The 26303-nt window shown below is 29.0% G+C and overlaps 1 protein-coding gene across 2 annotated transcripts in view; it reads right to left on the bottom strand.

Moving 5' to 3' along the window:
- Nucleotides 1-26303, bottom strand: part of LOC132919959 (follistatin-related protein 5-like) — a 134300-nt gene that overhangs the window by 25972 nt on the left and 82025 nt on the right. For both annotated transcript variants that reach the window (XM_060981922.1, XM_060981923.1), the window contains exon 3: nucleotides 19192-19429. In XM_060981922.1, the coding sequence (XP_060837905.1) occupies nucleotides 19192-19429 (238 nt within the window). The remainder of the gene's footprint in view (nucleotides 1-19191; nucleotides 19430-26303) is intronic.

Raw genomic sequence — 26303 nt, 5'->3', positions numbered from 1 at the left:
AGACAGTGATAGACCACGGTATAGTGTTGCGCTAGCCAACCGTAGTGTTTTGTACTTTAATACACTCACCGTGTACCGCAAAACAACAAGTTATCGGTGCGTATAATCGAGTCTTGTAAGGGAAAAAAATGTACAATATTATTTCCATTTAAATACGTTTTACATAAAGTACACGTGCGATGTACTCGTAGACCGTTCGATATGCAGCTATCCGTACAATATAATCATAGATTTTTGATTTTATTTGAAAACGGTGGGATGAACAAATGTTATAAAGGTTCTGCACCTTCCTATTTATATTTCGGATTTAAAATATTTTTATCGTCCATTTCGTCAGGGGAATATAAAATACTTAACGGCAGTAATAATTATTATTACATTGCATCATGTGGTGATGACAACGATGATAGTAATAATAATATTATAATAAAAACAATGATTATTAGAGTTAAAACTCACAGTAAAAGGGTTGTGGCGGCAACTCGTATTTGATTTTATTACGACTTGGTTTTTGTTAAAACGAGGTATGTTATAATATTATATAATATTATAATCAACCCTCAAAAATAGCAGCGCGGCCATAATAATATAATAATATTATTTAAACCAAAAACTTGATGCAACTGTACGTTATTACTATTTTATTTTTTTTACTTAACTTTAACAGATAATTTATAGTTGAGAAAAGATTATTGTACAAAAGAAAAGTTTAAATATTTAAGTGTTCACAAACAATAATACACGGACCAAATTATGTTGCAAAGCGACTTTAAAACAATGTAAGCTTTTCGACATGAAGTTAATTACAACTTGTGCCGGGAGTTATTTGTTGATATGTAGAGGAAAGAGCTTGTACATAATAATGAAAGCAACGTTTACACTGCTTACTACTATTTCAGTATTAAAACGTTATGAATATATTTTTAAATTATTATATTAAAATTTAAAACTTAAGCCATATAATCGAGTTCTAATGATATAAAATTATAGATTATAAAATTTTGTTTTTGTCACCTATTACACTATTATTTTTATGATATGATAATATTATCGTTAGTTGTTAGTAATTTAAAAATAACATCGTTGATTTCGGCAATTTCGGGCGTTTCGACTATTGGAAGAAAACAACCAGAAAATAATACTCGATAAAATGCCCCCCCTCCCGAACTTCCAGTACACGGACGTTCAAGTCAAAAATGCATTTTCTATAAGTATGAGAAATATGGCACGTGTGTAAGCGATACCTATTTCATTTTCTATTTTGTATATAAGACTATTACAGTTCATAGTATAAATGTAATTATTGCACTGGAATTGGTATAAAGGGTAATGTTACGATGGTACTGACATACAAACATAATTTTCGAATGTGTTACACGACCAATCGTGGTTTTAATCTACATCATTATAATATTTACTCCATTGTATCGATACGACAATGGGACTGTCATCGGCCACCGCCACTCATTGACTTCCAAGTTCGAACTATTATTACTCAATAGTCGATATTTTTTATTTAATGTTTTTATAAACGATTATTTACATAATTATGTATAATATTTATATATGGATAATTATTTTATGACGAGTGATGAATTATGATAAATACGTTAATATTATACTATTTATAAGTGTGGTAAACAAGAAACAACAAAATTATAGTAAGCTTCTACACATAGATTCATGCGTTGTACGAAAGAGGTAGGTATAATTTTTAATGATTACTTACACCACTGATGACTCCATGCCACGCCACTGTGTAGGTATCATATACAATATTTATTATTTACATGTCTCGAAAAGTTCACATTTACGTTGTTATATTATGTCTACAACACTTTGTACCTCAACCCAACTTATTTTTATGCATGCGGAACACCATAACAACTCACTGCATAAACCATATTCACTCGATGCTTAAACAAAATTATTTTTTATCCGTGTATAAACATATAAACACAGACAAACAAATTACCAAATACATATATAAATACATAATGTAATACATCATTATAATATATCGAGAATATAAAAACGACATAAATATTAAAAATATATGATAAAAAATATCTAACATATTTTAAAAGAATAATATTAATAATATTCGAAGTTGATACATCGTACATAATATTATAAACCAATCAAAAATATACTCATCGTGTATCGTGAATGTTATTCTGTATTTTTTACATTTTTTTTATAGTACGTATACATAAAACCTAAATTTGTAAATTGAATTTAAACTTAAACAAAAATATTGACAAAGCGGTATATAAAAAAATAACAAATAAAATATCAGCATAGCACAACCCGTTATTAATTTTTTGAATTAAATCTAAATACACGCATTAGCCTTGATTCGTCACTTTATAAGTCATTATAATGATACATTTTACTTATACTCTCCCACCCATATTATATTATATTATCTGTTTTAAATACACCTAAATTAAATGTAAATCACTTTTGATTTTTTTACTATACTACAGTACTACACTGTATAATATAAATAGGTAAAAAAAATGTTATTATTATACACAGCGAACTATCATTACGATGATAAGTGTCAGCTATATGCATAGTAAGGATAAACTACCTATATCAATAAAATACAATGTTTGTGTGCGTATGTAAGCGATCTGCAGCCAAATCTATCGTACTCATAGTTCTGAAATTTGGTGCATAGTTATCCTATACTCGAGTATTATGAGGATGAGCATCTCGTTGCATTTTAAAGAGCCTCACGAAAAACATACATTTTTTTGTTTGTATAGGGTTGCCATTGATCACAGAAAATAGTTTAAAGTTGCATATCATTTTAGATCTGTTTTTTATGTTTTGTCAAAACCACCCGAATAACTGTGTTTAAAATATGTGTAGTTTAAGTGAGTTTAAGATAGGGAAAATTCACTGGCTTTATTTAATTTGTAAGATCAGCTAATAATATAATATATGTTTAAAATTATATTATATGTTATATAACCGTTAAATATGGTTATTATTTAGTAGCAATTTAAATTAATTTATACAAAAAATGAAAGAAAAATATAAATATACGTATATTTAGGTACGGTTTATATAACATCCATCATAGTTTCAATTACAACCAAAGTTACTAGTTACTAATTATTAAATCTACAAACTACGCCGTAGTTAAGAAAAACATGAAAACTCAGCAAAGTTGCGCAAAAATGGAATTTAAAAAAATCTGATATCCGAAATATGAGTTTTTTAATTTTTGTTCTTAAAATAACGATTAAAATGCAAACCTAAACGAATATTATATGGTTTTTCACGTACACAATAATTTATTTTATATAATATTTTTTCATTTAGATACCACTTGATACCATAACCTAAACAAATAAGTGGCTTTACACGGTTTCTTTATAGGAATTATTATAGTAAATATTTATTTGATTAAATATTGTAACACACCGGAGGTGATTTTAATATAGAAAAATTATCAAGTACAATTGTTATTATGTTATTGTTTTTTATTAATACACGTTTATGAAACAAGCAATATATGAAGTTGAAAGCGACTGTCGATAGGTAGAATCATGTATCGATAAATATTTAATCAGATATTAATATGTAGCAGTAGGTATTGAAACGTATCAGAATATATTGACAGGCATCGATAATAATCAGCGAATAAAGACAAAACTATAAGGGTGTACAACAGAGGACATTATTATGCACATTGGATATTTCGTTTTGGCCAACTTAGTTTATTAATTTTAATGGTAAAATTTACTGTAGAAATACTTGATATTATGCATAATATGGCCGATTGAATTTATAGAATATGTTGTAATTATATCTAATTTAGAGGACGTGATAAGTATTCCGTCATATATTTATGAATTGAATTATTTTTATTAGTTTTTTTACCGATTATAATTTTTTTATTTTATTTACCGTTGTAAAATAATATAAAGATTCCACTTTACCATTTTGAGTACTTACGTTGCTACGCATATACAAACGAATACGTTTCAGCAGTAAGGATCATTAAATGTTATGCGATTCATATGATAATTTATTTCTAATTTATATTTTAGAATGTTGATAAAAAAAAATATATAAATTTATTTGTAATAAACTTAAACTTATTTACTTTAAAAACAAAGAAAAACCAATTAAATGACTTAAGGTTTTAAATTTTAATATCAGATAAGCGGTAACATTCAAGTACTATGATTTTAAAATGCTTTAAGATGATAGTTTGTAAATAATAAAATACTTTAATCGGTCAATATTTTTTAAAAATATTCGTATAGTTTTCATTGAATTTTTTAATTATTTTTAAGTTTGAATATTTAGGTTAAGAGAAAGGTATAAGAAGAAATATGAAAAATAATAGTAAATTTAAAATGTTCTATCCCTTCATAAAAATAATATTATTATGTTATTATTATAATAATTTATTTATTGTATAGGTAATAATATTATCGAGAATGATAACAATGACTGAATTTTAGGTTGAGATATTTATAATTAATTCGATAGTGAATGACTGTTGCCGAGCAACCTGCGAATCACATAAATATTTCCTACAGGGAAACTATTTTCATATAAATATTTTGCTATCTGACTAAACAATAATTTGATCTAATTTTGTAATTTTAACACAAAATTCCTCACAGTCATCATCATACACTAGGTTTCATATAATTAAAAAAAAATTTACAAAAGTATAAAATAAGGAACCACTATATAGATGAAAGTACTTTTTTTAAATATAATAATAACATAATAAAAGAAACTTTGACAGGATAAAAATATAAAAAGTTTCATCTCAATCACCGAGATAATAAAAAAATACTACTTTGAAGATCTAAACAAAAAAAATTGAATTTTTACTTTTCACATAGACGTTTGAACATTGGTAATTTTTTTCTTATCTGAATAATTCAATAAGCATTTGAGAACATTTTCTTATTAATTTCTACATAATATAGATATCCTAATATTTACATAATATTTATACTTGTCAAATATAATCAATAAGTACACAAAATGACATTTTATATAATCTTATATTATATTATAAAAAATATATTTTAACTAAAGAATTTTCATTTAATTTTAAAATATAAAAATAAACAATTATTAATTATATACATTTATTTTGAGCTACACTGAAAACTCAGAATTGCATATATTTTCCACCGCAAACGAATCGCATATTTTCCACGTATAAACGAGAGGAACCATAAACCCAACTCCCATTTACTTAGTCTAAAAACTCTTAACGCCTTATACTCCCGAAGCAAAGTACAACTAAGCTGAGATGTACTAGAGTTATACTAATTGTACCGTGAATAAAGAACATTTATGGCTGAGCGATAATATTCCGCAACTATGCTTCTGTAAATACACCGAAAGTTTGCATAATAGATTACTAATATTATATTATAGTATTGAACTATACCAAATTTGTGGAATTGAGATTTAAAGAAATTATGTGATCCATTTCTGAAAATAATATTAAACATATTATTTATTTTGAAAATTAAAATCACGAATAAATTATTATAATTATTAATATTACTGGCTCTTTGTTAAATAAACAATTAAATAGCATTAAATTAAAACTTTAAAAATAGATATTAAATTAATTTCGTCCAAGAATAAAAATATTAAATACCTCAAAGTAGGCACTTCAAAGTAGAATTACTTAATAGGTTATTTAAAATTAATTTAGACGTTTATTAAAATGGGTTTTATAAATTCAGTTATTTTCTAATTCACTCATCGCCACAAAATAAGCTAATTTTGTTATTATTTTGTTTATCAGATATTTAAAAACTTATAAACACCTCCAGGCTCGGTACATAATTGTTGTAATGACAATTTTGAATATACCAAAAACGCTTACGAGAATTCAAAGACTCTAAACCTGTAAAGTACTAAATTTTAACAATATAATAACGTACTTGTTATCTAGAAAAAATAAATCCCCATGAACAAATAAAACTATTTATGGAAGCGCTAACCCGACTTTATGAACATTTTTGAACGATAACATAAAAAAATTAACCAAAACAACGTTTGGAAGAAGATAGATTTTTATTATATTACATAAAACGTAATTCGTACGTACAATAAAAGCTCAAATAAATTATATACATATATTCGCTACGCTGTCTTTATAAAGACTCGTAGATATCAATGGAAGATATTATGTAATATGCTACATTCAATATCAAATTACTCAAAATATTACTAAATTCGTGCACGAATGTTATTTATGACGTATGATCAATTATGTACCTTACCTACCGCTTGCACGCAAGTGTGTGCGTTCGATTATAATATTTATATTATATATTATTCGTAATAACTGTTTATACGTGATATAGATAATCATACTTTTACGATCCCTGAAAGGAAATTCGAATAAATAATGGATGAGAGAATGACAATAGGTATACATAAAAAAGGGGGAAGAAGTAAAAACAAAATCGACGAAAAAAAGAAATGTCTGAATAAATGTCGTTTTAAATCTTGACTGAACAACTTTAGAATTCCTATCGGCAAAACTCCATAACTTTCATGACATTTTTTCTTGCAAACAAATAATAATAGACGCGGGAATTAATAGGAGATTAAAATAAGTTTTTTAGCGATTATGTAAAATACTGTGTGTCTATAGTTTAAGATTAAAATATATATTTATCTAAGTAAAATATTATGCTTATGTCTATAGAAAATACACATGAATAATATTTTATATATATACGTATTACCTATATTCGTTATGACGGCTATAATTCGTTTGAATTTTAATAATCTTACAAGAAAGTCCTTCTTTATATTGTTTATTTTGATTTTCAGATTTTTAAATTGATAGTTAATTTTTGATATTATAATACTTGGAATTTTTATTTATTTATTTATTTATTTAAGGTGACTCATATAATATTCATTACAATAATGTTCATTATTCAATACACTTTGAAAATCTTTACTCATAAATAATGTTTACGAGCACTTATTGGACAAGAGCCCATAATAATACACGCATAATATAAAAATCGCTGACCGGATAGCTTTTAAAAAAAAAAAAAAAAAATCAGGGTTTTAAGTTATAACTAAAGTATTAGCATTGGATCATTATTCATTTGTGAATTTATTCAGTTTTATTTTTAAAAAAGAATGTATTCTGTTACAATATTGGTGTTTTTTTTTCGTGAATTATACTTTAAACGAATCTTAATCGATATTGTCATTATTATGGTGATAAATGATGAATACTATACCAAGCTGAAGTATCAATATATTTTATACTATAGGTAATTAAGTCGATTGATTAAAATACGTGATATTAAATCTGACATATTACATACGTGATACACGATACGCACTACCTATTATGTTTATTTTAATTTTAAATTTTATTGAGCCATTTTAGAATAGACTAAAACAGTGTTTGCCAACTGGAGTTTCATAAAACCCAAAGATTCTGTGAGCCAACAACAAGGATTCCGTGAAGAATTAAAAAAAAAATAAATTGGCATAATATTTTCGACTTGAACTATGATTTGAGTGTTGAGACCGAAAAATTGAGAGTTCCGCAAAATGTTCAAGTTCATAGAAAAGGTCCCACGATTAAAGTATGTCGGAAAACACTGGACTAAAATATTATTCATAAAAATTCTACAATGATTTATTATACTTAAGTTTAGTCATAAATTATAGATACAATTGTATTTCTCTAACCTAAGAATATCATAATTTACATTTTAATGAAAAGTACTGTTATTTTTAAATAGGTTTTTAAATTGTAAACTATATAAAACGTACGCCGATTTATAATCAATATTCAATTTGAGAAATATATAATTAAACTTTGTTGATTAAATAATTTTTTTTTTGAAATCAGACTTGCAAACAATGCATCTATCAGCTCTATTATGCTATCGTTGTTAACTTGAAAAAATATTCGTTTCCAATGTACAATAGAATTTGTGAAAATCGTTCTAATAATTTTTACCCTATAATACGAACCGATTGAGACATGATTAAATTAACTAACAGTATTACATAAATTAATATCAGTGTATAAAAGTCACGATATTAAACCATTAAACCGTAGCAGAAATAGTCCGCAGAGCACTGCAGCAGAAATGTAAATGACGAATACTTCACAGTTCACATACATCACACTATCGCGATATATATATACGTATATGTTATGGGAAATGTGGTCCTGCCCGAACAATGTAAACCGGGAATACAAACAAATAATTTATGATATTGATCATTAATTTTATTAAATTTTAACATAATAATACGCATATTTTAAAACAATTATAATAATAGTCATAATTATATAATACTTATAAAATAACAAAAAGCATTTAACTAATATTTTTGTCGATTATTTATAAACAAGTAATTTAAATTTATTCTAAATATAACAATTATACCGATTAATTATAATTGGATTATTTTATTTGTAAATATTGTATGTACCAGCTAGCTAGTCTTGCGTAAGTAACAGTACACCTAATTATAATATAATAATAATAGTTGTATATTTTATAGTAAAAACATTACTAAAAACCTAACTATTACAATTTACTGTAGACTCAATCAGACATATTATATTCACATAAAATATAAATATATTTCTTCGCTATTTGGTTATCACTATCTAAGGATCCATATTCATAGATATGATTTTTATTCTCTTGTTTTATGTGGAAGCTAATAATGAAATTAAAATTATTAGTTTAAATTATAATAAACATTTATAATAAAATTGTAGACCTTAAACTCAGTATAAGGTCTATGGATAAAATATGCTATCATTGATAATGATTCGCATACTATCTTTTGATAATTTGAAAGTGACTATAAATTTAGGACTAGCCAGTTAAAATCGTATAAAGAAATTGATTTAAATTTTTTTCATAATTTGTTTAATGCCTAAGTACAAAATTAACTAATTCCAGTCGTTCATAAATAAGTTCTCTGTTAATTGTAGGTACTTGATATGATCACCAATCACTATTTGTATGTGCTTTATAACACAAAAGTAATATTTAATTAATAATATAAGTACTATCGAATTACTTCAAATCATTTTAACGAAAAACGGAACACTGAACATATACATTTTGTGAGTAGATAACATCTTAATTACAACCAAAAAAACATTAAAAAAATTGAAAAATAATATCATTCAATCTGAAGTTTGATCGTTCACTTACGACTTACAGCAACTAAAATAAACATAGTAGGTATTCATATTAATTGTGACTTTATTTTTGCTGTAACACACAAAATTATAAAATAATTACCTATTACTAAGGTCGATTCTTTTATATATTATGCACCTGTTCCATTCCACTTTGTCAGCATTATATTTTAAACGATTCCATTGTGCACGACTTCCAGTGAATTAAATTTCATCTCACCATTAAATTTATATAGTATATGGACTAACGTTTCTCATTAGTAGTTGACTATTTTATTTATTTAATGAGTTCTGTATTTTGAGCTTACATAATTATTCATACCAATTATACCAAAAAGGTCATTCGCTGGTTTAAAATTGTATAACTCAGCTAAGTCACATATAAGTGTAAAGATTTGAATTTTGTGCCAGTTTTTAAAATATGTAATTAAATTACTAATTAAAAATTATTTTTACCATTATATTTTAATTATAAATATAACCTAATTAACCTACTCAATGATTGTTACTTACAAATCACATTATAAATATATGTATATGTAATAATTTATATACCTAATTATATTAAAAATATTGGATAATATGAAACTGAAAAATTAAATGCTAATATTTAGGTTATAATAAAATAAATTCTTTAGTAAATAATTATACAAATAAAAGATACATATTTTTTAAAATATATATATTTATTTTTATTTTTATTATTAGCATTCTTTAATACCATATTTTGAATAATTGTGGCGTACACTACAGTTGAGATGCGAAATATAAAACATGAAAACAATTCTTTGAACACAATGGTTAACTGTTTAATAAATAAAAGCATATTTTTAATATTTCATTTACATATTTTTGTATATTTAAGTTACTAAACAATTAAACCGTTAGATGTTTATTTTTATAAATATTTTTTATGTAATAATATGAGTACGTATAGAAATAATAAAACATACAAATTTGTTATAATGTTACATTGTATAAGATCTTAAGAGTAAACATATAATCTCTAAAATTATATACATTGATAATTTATGTTTTAAAGTACATAATAAACAAATGGTTGCTTTGAACATTAATAAAGCTTATCTCTGCAAAATAAAGAAAAATAGTGTTTTTACTTTTTTATTTCTCAGTTATGAAAAGGTGTATATGATATAATATTACTTTTGTTGGAAATAATTACTATTTATTAACAACAAATAAATAATACGAATTATTAACTTAAAAATGTTCGCTTTACAAAGGAAAACCATGTTTTGTTATAGAATAAAATAATTTCCATTTCAATAATTTCGTGTGTGTATTAAATTCAATACACACACATGTGTTAAATGTATAGAGAGTTTCCTCTATTTTTTTTCTAAGTTTTATACGCAGGAGATGCAATACATTTTAATAAATCTACACAATAATGTCGTTTGTGATAAAAATATTATCTTATGTAGGAAAATGTAAGTATATAATAATAATATTAAATTTAATAAAATGAACCCAAAAATTTGTCGGTATTGATTAATTATTAATAAGAGTATAACTGCTCTGTACCCGAATAATAATTTTAATCTCAATATAATTGTAATAAAAATATCGTGTACAGTTTATAACATAATGTTATAATTATACAGCAGGTACCTAAAAATACAAGACTTTGCCATGTTTACTTTTGCCTATATTCTAAATTTCTAACACGTCTCTATCGAATGATATCAGCTTCAATAAAATAAAAACATCGAAACGAACCAGTTTTACAGTAGTTTTCACGTCGTGATAAAATAAATTTTAACAAAATATAATGTGTTCCCTAGTCCCCACGACAACGAGTAAAGGCACTAACGCCACCACCGCCGCGCCTGCAACGACGGCGCTTTTATTAGGCAATTTAACGGCACGCACGCGCGCGAGACCCAAATAGTAATAATAATAATAATAATAATAATATCCGACGATCGCAAATAGGGAATGAGAACGGCGCAGTTATACATTACGGCATTACGCCATATTATATTAGTGTGCGTTTTTCGTATATTATCGTTTTTTTATTCATTATACGCGCGTATGGCCGTTTATTCGTACGATACGCATTTATACATGTATAAAGTATACGAATGAAACGCCAGCGACAGCTGCCGTTCTCACGGAATGTTTTTCCGCAGCGAAATGTAATAATAACAAAAATGCGTTTTTGCCGTGACGGTATCGCTCGCGCTATATTATTATTGTTGTTAACAAAAATATATTTTATACCCGAATTCTGAGAAGGCGTATTGTCTAAAGAAGGTGGCCGTACCTATAGTAATGAGGGACAAAATAAATAAAAATAATTGAATATAATTGAATAGGTACACATGTATATTATTATCGTCCAGAAACGTAAATGCGCCGCAGACACAAACCACGTACCAGAGCTCAAGTAAAACAACCCATTTTGTAACAGTAAAGTCCAACACTTTTTATTGCGCCATTTCCGGGTTCAGAATCACTGAGTAATCAAAGTATTCAGTTTATTGAAAAACAATTACTATTTAAATTCTTACTTCGAAGAAAATTGGGGTCAATAAATAAATGTCTTTTTTGAAATATATTGTCGAATGACTGGTTTAAAACTCCATTGCTCTATTCTACGTCTACACTAAAACCAACGTATCACGCATTAACGCAATTTAAATATACTGAATAGGTAGGTAAACTGTATTTAGTTCGAGTATTTGTCTATTGGTAATAAAATACAATTTTAAATTGCATATATGTATAGATAGATATCAAATGAAACAAATTCCGGTACAATATGATAAGAAAACTGTGTGTGATTGCAGTGCGGCCTCAATTGATTCAACAATTGGATAAATCTGGATTTATCTGATTGTTGCACCGAATTTAAAAAAAAAGTTAAATCAATTTTTGTCATAACTAGACATACAACAGATAAATATTATAAATATATATTTATATTTCCATAATGGTTATAACTTATTTGTTATAATTTAACATCTGAGTGTTGTTAAAGAGTAATAATTAATGAGAATATTACATTCCCCTTAAAAATGGAATTACGAAGAAAAAATTAATTTTATCTAGTTGTCGCAATTTGAAACCAAGTATATCAAATGTTTAAAAACAGTATGTATTAAATTCCATACCTATTATCATAATTAATTAATTATTATCATCCTGTTTAAAAATGTAAGTATTGTAATTTTAATTATGATTGAATTTACTTTACAATCACTATGATCAATTCATGTTTCTAAAAGTTGGATAAGTCGCGTGATTTATTTGATAACCATCAAGACAGCAATACATAACTTATATAATAATTCTAAATGCTTAATATGGTAACTTCACATATAACACCTATTTAAAATATTTTATTTTGGATTTTCTTTCACGTGGACCCACCGCATTTTATCGTTTTCTCTTTCAGCCAACACGGGAAAACGAAAATTCATGACGATTTACCTTGTATACGCGTGTATAATGCGTACGCTTATCCAACGATACTTTTATGGCGGTGATCGCGTTGGGAGGTGGGGCTCGTAAATTATTATTCTGGTCGGACTATAATAGCCGTCGTGTATAAGTCGTATAGGTATGGGAACCGAGTGCGTGTATATTATAATATATTATATATTTATATCCAAACGATGCATAATATGTTTATAATATAATATGGTTTGGGTGTGTTGTGTGCGCGAAAAGGATGACGTTCATACGTGCACGATACGAAAAATTATTGCCAATAGGGTTGGAACGCTATAGTATTATTATTACTGTATTGTACGTAGCGCTGTGACAAAGAGTCGTATATAAACACACACTAACACGATATAGAGAGTGTGTGTGTGAGAGAGAGAGAGAGAAATACTAGTGGTATATACCATAATATAACAACAGAATATAAAAACAACTAATATCGTTCCGCACGCAAATAACCGACCAATTAGGCGTTTTATTATATACAGAGAAAAAAATCGAGTTTGCTGGCGCCCGCCGCCAACCGCTCAACGTATTATAATAATATTATGTAAGTACACACACGAACGACAGCGACAGCAAATGTCCCGACGACGGGGCCAACGAATGCGATGACGGCGCGTCGCATTAATTTACACGCGTGTGCGGCGTACGTTGATACGGGGTGAACCATTATGAACTGTTTTCTTAATACCTACTTCGAGACAACATTTCTTTATTCTATATATGTGTTGTAGATTTTCATTTTTTAGCATTACATAATATGTAGTGAATTTTTTTTAAGTTTTAATCCTAAATATAATTTGTGCAAAACGTTTATATAAATACCCATATATAGTTGAATATATTTAATAAACAGTAAATTTTTTCTAAGCATTTAATTAATGGTTAAGATTAGTAGAGCAGTATATTTAATATAATCTAAATTACACCAGACTTTTGCGCTATGGTACAGCACTATCTTGTCGTTTTACTGCACCATCCAAACACATCAATAATTGACTTGGATGTATTGGTTTAAAATGATTCACCCTGTATACGCGTAATGTTTGCAAGCGTGTGTTTAGTATATCGTCGCTGGGTCGGCCCTAAAGATAGTCACTCGTGCCATATTATAAATTACATACATATATATATATATATACACACACCATCGCCTGCTTCTACCCGATTGCTACTGCTGTCGCTACCCACCGAGAACCTCCACCAACCCGAAAACACATATACATGCCAGTTTTACAACTCTCCAGGGAAAATGCGAAGAAGACTTTATCAAATCTAATACAAAAAAACGCTAGTTCCAAATATACACACACACACACACACACACACACACACACACACACACACACACACACACACACACACACACATACATACACCACACATATACCATACAGGCATGGATCCAGAGTAAAGGTTTTGGAGGAGCCGTTCATTTAAAATTTATAACACAATTTTTCCCTTAAATATTATTCAATCTCATTTTTTCACAATGATATGTAATTCTTTTATTAATAACATTTCAAATAAAAACATAATAATATATCAGTCAATATTGAATAATTTAATCACAAGTTACTTTGAAAAATGGAAAAATGCAGTATTTGCTTGGCTGTGAAATCTTGGGTCGGTTTACTGCGCTCAACTGTATTACGTATTTATGTGTTTGTGTGTTTACGGTATGCAATAAGACGTAATATAATAATAATATATTCGCAAATCGTCTGATACGAATGCGTATCATATACTATCATATTGACGGTTTTTATTTTCTGGCTGAAAAAATAGAAAGCTTAAAGTTCTTTGGATTTAGACGTACACGGTTACTGTACCGCAATAATATGCGTCATATCGACGAGCGTGGTTATAACCACCGTCGTACACGTACAACTCGCATTACAGTGGCGTTTAGCGTAGTGTGCCCTAACAACCACGCCATTACGAGTAAACGTATTACATATATTATAGTAAAGTATATGTTGTATCAACTCGATCGACCAACGACGACGGCTGTATAGCCGACGGGGGGTTTGAATTCGAAACGTATATAGTATATACGTAATAGTCACGCGCACGTTCGCTATGTATTACTACATTATTATATTATTATATAGTTCGTTATTGTAGTCCGTAAAAACTCTAAAAAAAAAAAAAATAAATCCTTCCAAGTACCCAGGAGCTTTGTTAAGTCTTCACCGATTACTGAATACATCAGTGTAACTTAAAACGAAAAACTGACATGATGATAGGCACATATTTTATAAAAATTATAATAGATTTTCCATGTAATTTTCTGTTTTGAACAGTTAATCTTTATAAACGAGTGACAGCTACTTACGAATAAATGTACTCACATATAATCCAAATATTTAAAAACTAAAAACCAAATTAAAATGAAAGATTTCAGGTATATACTATATAGCATATTATATTGATTAATGGAGAAAAAAAATAGTTATATATCATACAAATAATAATGAGAATTTTGCCGATAAGAAGAATAATATTATGTTCTGATTTTAATTTAAAATTAATTGTAAATTGTAATGCATACTTTTTCATAATAATATGTTTATATAATACAAATTTGTTGATTCTTAAAACTTAGTTTTAATAAAAAAAAAAGTTGATAAAGTGACTAAAAGTCACTTATAAAAATGCTTATATTTACTCTTCTTTTATTATTGCAGTGCATTTTTTCTATTTAAACATGTACTTGAAAGTTTCTTTAATCTTTTTATCCATCTACAATTTTGCCAACTTAGTGTACGAGAATAATAATAAGTAAAAAGTCAGAGAGAACCTGAGCTTGAACTTCAATTTTGTTTTAACAAATGCGTGGTTTAATTTGAAATAACAATGTTAATACGATTCAAATATTTTGAGCAACATTTTCAACTAGGTGCTTAAGGTACGTCCTATTCACGCCCATACCTACAGCAAAAGTATATTTAAAATATAATTTGGTGGTAATGTGTAGATAAGAACCGCAGGGCACACAGGGGAATCAAATAAGTATGTATAGCTGGATAAAAATAGAAAATGTTTCTATACATATAACCATGACTAAATAAATAAATAAATTTTATAAATATATATTATGTGTGTTTACTACTACCTACAGATAAATGTAATTACTTTATTATCGATAGCTTAATCATATCTCTTGCCATGAGTTCGATGAAATCGTTTAAATTGCTGAATTCTAAAAAAACGCGTAGTAACCGTAATATTTAAAAATTATTAATATTATTATATTAATATATTAATATTCAAGGTAAGTTTTCACTGACTATATGTTTTTTAATTTAAACCTTTGTAATTAAATTATTAGTAAAAACACTCTAGTATTTAACTTTAAAAATGGTGGAAACAATTTTTGGGAGTTATTGGAGGTTCAATTTTTCATTATTCGGAATATTATGTTTTATTTTCTCATTATGAGTACTTAACCCAATTTCAGGAACTTTTGTGTCTACATTTTACGAAACCATTACTTTAACCACCTAGAAAGACGACCGAGACGACTCCACGGCGCGGGCGCGTGTTCTAACGTAAAAATAAAAAATATCACGAAAATGTATATTTGATGTGTGTCGTTTACCCGCGGTATAAACTATAGAACAGCAGTCTCGGCAAACAATACAAAATAAATAATGCGCTATATTGTACGTACCTATAATTTGATCGTATTAACGATAAATAACGACGTAACAATACGCTCGCGACACTGTAAAATACGTATATTATTAAATATGTATGCGCGCGTAGGCGTACGAGTGTACATCGTGTGCAAATCGTAAACTATTTTAATAACGAGGGTTAAATCAAACAATTATTATTAACGAATAGGTATTACAAAAATGATCGTTTCGGGCTATAGTCGCGTGATACGCGTACGCCTAAAAATTTAACGATTCGGGTGAAACGGTATTTTATACATCTACACGATCGTTAACGGTCGGCCGTCAATTATTATTGTAGGTATAGGTATAGTGAAAAAAACGTAAATCTGGCCGCTATAATGCAGTCGTCGCACACCGGTCGTGACTATTTAAACGACACGCGGTGGCGGCGCGGGTATATATTATTATAGTATACATACTATACGCATTATATACGTAAGTACACACATCATCACGTTCGTTATGCTTCCACCCTTGGGAAATAATTATCGCAGGTCCGAGTTTTCGTAAATTACCTCCTCCGCCGGGATACCGTTATTTCCTGAGTATTTATTTAGAGTCTGGGTTCTTGTCGTTATTATAATAATAATAATAATAATAATAATAATAATAATAATAATAATAATGCAAAAACAAAAACACCAGCAGACCCGAACGAATAATATAATATAACGCGCGTTCTCGCGTAACGCAAACAATTCGTCTGTTTGCCGAAATTATACGGAGTTGAAAACATCGCGCGAATAAAATAATTAATTCCGCCGAGAAATTTTCAGCGGCACGTTGAAGTCAAAACCATATCGCGCCGTCTAACAACCCCCAGACGAGCGGCAAACCGATTGTAAAAGCCAAAAGGGTTGATCCGATGTACCCGCCGAGTGCGGACATTATGACGTACTACGCTGCGTTGTGTTTTCTAATAATACAATATATATTATACGTATTAATATGCTTTCTTTAATTCCGTGTCAACCGGCGAAAACATTATCCCAAACGTTGCGAAAATAATACCCGCGACATTGTTGCTGCGTACACACATATTATGTTGTATAATATCTAATAATATTTATTATTTAATGACCATATAATACTCAGTCTAAGTTAAAATTATGTATGTTTAGCGGCATGTATATTTAATGAATTATCTCGTATTGTAAACTGTGCGTCGCTCTCGCCCACGGGACGTTACATTCATCAATAAATAAATAAATTAATATATATTTATACGACTACCTATATGTTATGTAGTACAATAATAATATTATAACACAATACGCGATAACTCTCGGTATATATTATATACTGCAGTGTCCGCAGTCACTTTTCCCGTGGAATGATTTCAATTAATAAATACCATTGTATATTCCAAAAAATGCCGAACGGTTTTAGACGAATAAATGTTAATTTTATTTTTCTACACGCACATGCAGGGTACGGCCTGTCCCGTTTTTCCAGTTTTCTCATTAAAATTCTAAAAATAGTCGTGCAAATTCTTGCTGCTAATGGCACGCAAATTATTCGCATGTTTATTAAAAAAAAAAGTTCAATCGCGAAGGGGGGGGGATAGGTATTGCATGTACACTACACTAATTCTTTAAAACAGAAAATCGCGGTACCACGTCCATCTAAATAATAATAATAATTATTATTATTATATGTGTAGCCTGTATTACACATTGTTAAAATCGTTATTATTTATTTAATTCGAAATTCGTGTTGCGCACGGGTTTGTCATCTGGTCTGTACGCTGCAATATTAAAAGTTCGGGCCATTCGATGTTAATTAAATATAATATGTACAGTAAAACTTTGAGCGAGTTTATAACTATTAAGGTACTTGTGTGTCCTCTATATATTGCATAAAAGCGTGCAACTTAAATGCTTTCTTGCAGAGCAATGACAATACTGCGTATTGTAATTAAAATTGTTTCCCAAGTCCGGGGTTAAGTTAGGTATATAATATGTATTTAGAACAGGATGACTGACTGGTCGTGACTCGTGGATATCGTATATATAGGTATAATTATTTATTTTCGAACGTCGTGCACTCGAGCTCGTTTGCACACAGTGATATACGTTTCACATATTATAGACTATAATATAGAGGAAGATTGTTTTATCGCACAACACCAATCGATATTTGGAAGGCCGTTAGATTGTTACTGGTTGGTGGTTGGATAACATCTATAAGGTCAGGTCAGACGATAGATAAATTCATAAATGATTTGAGGTTAGGTTTAGGTCAGGTTGGCCCAGCGTTGTCTATATATAACATTTTCCAAATATCGAGTTATAAAATATGTACAACAATAATATTACCGAAGTGGCGGTGGTGGCTATACACGAATATTCGAAGAACGACGACGACCGCGGCCCGCGACCATACATAATTTATATATTATATTGCTGCAGTAACACCCTTCAAAACTTTGCAGGGACCGCGTGCGTTTCGTGTAACACATTGTTCCAAAGTCTGGTGATAAAAAATGCTCTTTTCGAGGGAGAAAAAAATTAGCGCTTTGCACGTCTACGGAGGTTACGTTATCTATCATCATCTAAGTGTTCGGAGGCTATTATGCCGTCCGTCGGACAACAACGTTTAGCGAACGGGGAAGCTTACTGTAATATAATGGTGAGCGAGTATCCACGACAGCGTGGTAAGATTTTTTTCCGCGATTACACTGTTTTTTAATTTTAATTTTTTTATTTTTCCAACGCTCAAGACGAACACTATTCAAAATCCGTGCGCGTAAACACATAGTACCGTGCGCATCGTCGAAAACGAATATTTTAATTGCCATTTTATATAGGTACTTACTTTGTTTTTCCAACACTTCGGCTGACTCCTCGCCTTCTTCGTCACTTTCATCGCCGTCATCGTCGTCATTTTCATCGTCGTCGTCGTCGCCACCGTTGTCTTCTACGTCTTCGTCCGATTCTTGCACGTACTCATCGCCGGGTTTGACTGTTGGCAGCAGCAGAGTAGCGTCGTCGGTCACCGACACCTGCGTGTTACTGCTGCCGTGAATTTCCTGAAGCCTATGATGCCGCGATTTCTGAAATACGAAAAAAAATTTGGTATAAGTTACATGCTCTTTGCTCTTTGTAACTGTCGAGCCATCATAGTTGTACACTAGTGACTTTTTAATAAGAAAAACGATTTAATGCCCCAACAGCATAATACCTGCAGGCTACAGGATTTGATTTAAAGTAAGACCTGAGCGTCCCAAAATTATTCTTTTTCCTTACGTAAACGAAAAAGGATGTTTAATTTTTTTTTTTTTAATTGATATCTATTGTTTACCAATTTATTGCACCTCACTAAATATTTGATTCACCAAAATATTTACTATAGTGACTTGTATCGTATTTAATATATATTTTTTTTTTTTTTTGAAAAATGACGTTTATTTTATACAAATAGTGTTATAATTTTCTAATTTATATCAATGAACACGACACTGTGACTGTAATATACACATTGATTAAATCAGTGTTCAATACATCAATAAGTGTTTTAGTACAAATGTACTTACTAAAGAATATGACTAAAAACATTGTAGATACTATATATTTTTCACAAAATGATTCTATTATTATAATAATACATTTTTTTATAGTATTCATTAATTTATAGTATAAATAAAATATACATTTCAATTTTTACTTAAAAATAATGACAATTTGAATACCATAGGGCATATATAACAAGAAAAAAAAATTAACACCGAAAAAAGTGATATGAAAACACTCAGTAAAACGTGTATAATATACCTTGTTACTTAACAACTGATTTTAGAAAAAAAAATTAAATTAAAACGAGCTTCTATTGTAGGACATTGCTAATGCTAAAACAGGTCATGCCTACGGGTATAATACGTTTTTGTGACATTTTATTAAAATGTTAGAAACCTCCTAGAGACCTAGACCATACTTGGGTATTACTATACATTGGCTGTCAATGAACATTGAACACGCTTCATAATAGTATAATACAATAATAATCAATGTTCGGCATTAAGAAAAATATATTATTGTTAGTTAATGACCTTATGGCCAGTATAATTAATTAACATATCCTGTGTTTTTATTGGGTTTAACTCTTCCAATTATCAATAATGGTCAATACCTAAATATAATTAAATACCTACTGAAAAGTCTTATAAATGTCAATAATTGAATGTATAATTAACCTGCTGGATATTCGTTTGAGGGAACTGAAGTAATATTTAATTTCAACGGATACAATAAAAGTATTAACTTTCCAAATCCGTTTACTGTTTAGACTTAACGAATTCGTATATATTTATAGCCATTTAGAATTAATTAAAATTAAGCGTCTCTTTTGGGAACCTTAATAACCATTCAGGTTGTTCAACCAAAAACAGTTGAAAACAAAGAAATCGAAGCGAGAGACCGTTATCCAAAAGTCAAATATAGAGTAAAATAAAATTTATAATTTCGTCACGAACTTTAATGGCTAATAAAACTGAAACTTAAAATTCTTTTCCGTTTTCCCCCTCTCTTTCCCGTTGAATATATTTAAATTTAGTTATTTTAATCATCCAAACAAAATACCTTTACATTTGTTATTACGTTCTAACTAATAAACTCTATACTCTATCCACTCTATCCATTCTATACTCAGGCTAGTAGAGGGTATTAAGCTTGAATTCCATTCTCCAGTTAGTCTATACATTCATCTACGTATAGTATGCATTTAACAAACATATACATTTTGTTTAATTATTACAATAATTTATGACCATTAGGTAAAAATACATATGAGTAGATACACAGAGTTACGAATTATTAATATATATTAAACGTATACAGCAATATGTTTAAATTTTAAAATATATATTATACAGGTGGGAGTTACCCATTTGCGCCAAAAAAAATAAATTCATTTTGGGTATAGCTCATTTGCGCCAAAATAAAAAAGGTATGTTTTTTTCGACCACCCATTTGCGCCAAATTTACCTGTTTAAACATTTTACATTAAATAATTGGTTAATTCATAATTTAAAAGACGTCGTTTCTGTAACGTATAATAAAGTTATTTTTATAAGTCTGTCAATAGTAGTGTTAAAAATATACCTAACCCCAAAAAAAATTCACAAGTTAAAAAAAGATTAAAAACTACTTTAAAAGCAATAGAAAATTATAAATTATAACTTTTAAAATTGACTATGATTTAAATAAAATTCTTACTATTGTTTATTATTTGAGAAAAAAATATATTATTTTATTATAATTATACCAGGTGAATTTGGCGCAAATGGGATATACCCAAAACGAATTAATTTTTTTTGCCACAAATGGGCGATGCCCATACAGGTATACAGCCGCAACTTATAAGATCAAATTAATTATTTAATTATTCGTTTGCTTCGAATGTGTTAAATATGAACAATAATATGATATACAGGTAGTATATGTTTATCAATTTTTAAAAATACAGTTTTTATAATTATTATAACTGAGAAATCTGATAGGTGCATAATATAAACCTAATACAAGAACTCGATTTAAAATAAAACAGCTAAAATCGATATTTTAATACTGAACGCGTCTATATACTGTATATAACCTATGGGTATCCATATAATAATACATTTTAACACAAACTATATTATGCGAGACACGGTAAGTGCTAATTATATATACAAATACTTATAGCTATAGCGCACAAAGTCGGCAAATATATGTACGCCGGTACCAAATACGCATACCAAATACGTAACCGGGATATTGGACGTCTGGTTAGTGGTTAATATAATATTATTATACGAACTGTACGAAATGTATAATAATATATTAACAGGTATATATCGGTTGGTGATGGTAATCGCATGTGAAGTGTCTCTAAGTGCATAATATATTACACATCGACGATCGACTGTTTCGGAATATGTTATGTGGTTATAATATAATATGTATTATAAGGATATAATATAATAAATCATTAAAACAGGAACAATATAATAATGATTATGGATTTGGTTGTCAAAAACGGGGGTGTATTATTATTTCAAATGCCGAGCGGATTAAAATAGAGTGCATTTCGATGATGCGTTCCGCGATAGTTTTAGTAAACATAACGGTCGTAAAACCATGAAATTATTATTGTACGAGATGTTATATAATCATATTGTTATTATGACGTATGTAATATTATGTATCTGGCTAGGCATAATGCGTATAAAAGGTGGTACTTATATTAAACGAAAACGTTGAATATTATAATATACACCCACTTATCATTTTTAGAATGAGAGAATCACGCATTTAGATCACGATTTTACCAATATCGGTCAGACGAATACAAATTTGCTTTTCCCGAAATATTTGAAATGGGGTGTTGAGCACGCAGCTACGTGCACCTGTGTAGAGTGTAACAGCAAAGATGATGGGTTGATGAGACGATAGGACTGAGAGAATAACGAATGAGCATGAGTACCTACAGTGCATAATATTATATTATTAGGAATGGACAATTTTCGGAAAGAACATTTCAGTGTGACAGAACTCGAAAATAAAATTTAAATAATATAGAATCGAATTGGCAGATCACGTGATCAGACGCAAATACTGTAGGTAAAAGTGTTCGCGGACGCGCTGGAATGCGGAAAACACTGCGACTAGAATATTATAATTTATAATATTACGTATATTATGTATAATATATATACTCGACACGATAAAATTCGTCACGTGTACGAATTTCGAACTAGGAAACGAAAACGAAAACCGATCGATGTGAATCGCTGTGACATTTTGGTTTGGCCGATCACCGAGAGTTGACAAATTTACAGTTAACTTTTGTCAACTACTAGCTATGCATATTAATCGTATAAATAGGGATATAGTAAAATGTTAGCGAGGAAGCTTAAATTTGTATAGCTATCATTTAAATATGCAAACAAATTTACATAACCACACAATGCTTTTAATATTTTTTTGTAATAATTATAAATATTACCATAAAACGTATTAATGATAGTTCACATTAGTCAAACTCTCAAACAAATTCAACAATAGCAACAAATCAAATATATGTTGAAAGTTTTTATCAAACACATATTTTAATAAAACCAATTGTTTGGCGGGGTTAGACCAAAAATAAACAACTCACTGTAATATAGTCTTTTAAATCTATTGTCATTGACTAGGATAATATTATCCTTGTAGAACATAAAGTTAAATAGCTGAGAAATCACTCATTTTATTTTTATTTATACATTGAATAACATCAAGGTTTTCAAAAAATATATAACACTTAACAATTAAAAATAAAAAGTTCTGTTTTCATTTTAAGAAAAAAAGTTTGTACCGCCAAAAGATACTCCTTAATTCAGTGATTATATTACGCCGTGAACATCGTGGTGTGCCGTGAGCTCGGAACTGTTAATTGTTTTTTTTAATCTAAAAACGATCGAAAACGTTAAATCATGCTTATAACTTTGAACGAGTATATTGTAGTGTGTTGTGATTCCAAGGAAACGTTCATGAAATAACAAATAGATGTGCAATTGGATCGTTTATTAAATATTCTATTAATAGTTAAAATATATAAGCGTGTAAAGTCATTTCTCGTATTGTAAATATTATCCGGCAGTCGGTGACAAATTTAAGACCTTAATATATCTGTAATATAACAGAACGTTACATATTACAGAGAATTTTGGTAAATTTGTCAATTTTGTGATGGATAAGACAAACCTTTTTTTTTTTAAATGGTATATATGAAAAAATAGTATTATTTGATAATGATATATTATAGAATTTAAATATACTCGTACTTAGTAATTCCAAAAATTAGAATTCGAATAAATAGATAAAAAAAAGAAAATGGAGTTAATCAAGTTTAGTGAATCACCCTATATATGTGTATTATGTTATGTTATGTATGTATATGTGAGTCATGTACCTAAAACGAAATCCCATTCGTTCGAAACCTTAATCTCCGCGTAATTGATTATTCTCAAACATAATCAAATCCCGTCGAGTAGGTAGGCACTGGAGACAACACCGAGCACAGAATCAACTCAAGCGTAATATAAACACCGAGAGACCGCTTGTTGTTGTCATCGTCAGACAATAATACAATGATAATATTATTATACATTATATGCCTCGCATTCACAAGCTCAAACAGCATTTTAAGTTTGGAGAGGGATGGCTAAGAATGACTTGTGTTCGATCTGATACATCGTCATAATACACGAAGTATATGCAGATACATAAATAATTGAAAATCGATCACTATATTTTATGAGTACACATTTTTTTATTTTTGGCAAAAGATTAAATTAATATATTAACATAGTTTATAAATTATTATACAACTGGGTATAATGTTTAAAAAAGAAAAATAATACGGCCGACTACTAAAACTTTACCAATTTGTTTGTAGATATTTACATAAATACGTAATAATTAATGATAATATGTAATGCTACCTCTGACAGGCAAATCGCCAAGATGTTGACCAATATATATAATATTGTATTTGTTATATAAATTATATTCAATGCACACTAAATATATATAATAATATGATTTCATCGAAAAATATTTTTCCTCTTGGTAGGTTTAAGCACACAACTATTTTAGCTACTATAATTTGTACATAATATTGTCATTTCTTTCAGAAGTATTTTTGATGAGCTTTTTTAATTTCTGGGGAGACTTGAACCACACTAAAGCCCCTATTCGTGTAATTGTATCTATGGTCGTAGTATACGAGATAACCGCACTTCGCATAGATACTATTCTATATGCATTACATCTTCATACCCTAAATCAGCGGTTCTCAAACTTTTTTTTTTACGTACCACTTAACTATATTATCAATCAGTCGCGTACCACTAATGATTAAAAATAGAACGATCCAAATTCCAAATTGTATAGTTAAATACATTTATTTTAAATAATAAATCAGTAAAATACTACAACTGCAGTATAATTATTTTTTATTTATTAGTTTTTTAAAATAAGATATGAATTGGAAGAAATAATTGAATGGGTTTATTATCCAAAAACGGCCCTCCGCGTACCACCATGAAGTCTTTCGCGTACCACTAGTGGTACGCGTACCACAGTTTGAGAACCGCTGCCCTAAATAATATTCAAATATTGTGTGTAATATTATATAAGTTTATTTTATTTTTACATGTACTTTTGTGTGCACTATGTTTTGTCGTTAAACCCACAACAAATTGGTCTCAAGACTATAGCACGACGATTTAACTTATTGCAAACACTACAAGTTAATCTCAAAAGAGATAGATATTCTGTTATTGTTGTTGTATTTACGAGTAAACATTTTTCTGCCAAGCATTACAGTGATATTATACAATATGTCTAATAACGTTTTTAGACCTGCGAAGCACAAACAAATCGATAGGCGCATAATACACAAAATGGACTCCGATCGCCGTGCGAACAAGCGTCGACTATTTTGTATACGTTAAGTAATATATGTATATGTATGAAAAGACGGACATTATTCGAATTCCACCCTCATCGGACCGTCGCCGAAACTTTTTCCACTGCCATTCTCCGGGGACTAACGAGAAAATCGTCGTTGACGGCGGCGGCAATAGCACACAACCGGAAATGTGATCAAAGCTTTATATCTTATATATTTATACATACTGCCGCTTTTTGCTGTCTGCACCGGCGCATAGTATAATATATCTTTTTCTTTCCCGTTTTCAGACTACGTGCATTTTGCTTTCTATACATTTTTGTCACCGTCGCTATTATGCCGTTCGTTGGTGTTGGTGATAGGGGAGGGGGGGGGGGGGGTAAGGGAAAATAAATTCGACAAAGTTCTTGACGTATGAAGGACCAAAAACCTGCCGATACCTTTCCGCTGCCGCAGTCGTCGTCGTCGTTAGGCCCGTCATCGAGGGGGTGTAT

The sequence above is a fragment of the Rhopalosiphum padi genome, chromosome 2 (assembly GCF_020882245.1).
Source record: "Rhopalosiphum padi isolate XX-2018 chromosome 2, ASM2088224v1, whole genome shotgun sequence".
Classification (NCBI taxonomy): Eukaryota; Metazoa; Arthropoda; class Insecta; order Hemiptera; family Aphididae; genus Rhopalosiphum; species Rhopalosiphum padi.
The sequence above is the reverse complement of the archived record's forward strand: the minus strand, read 5'-3'. Positions and strand labels throughout refer to the sequence as shown.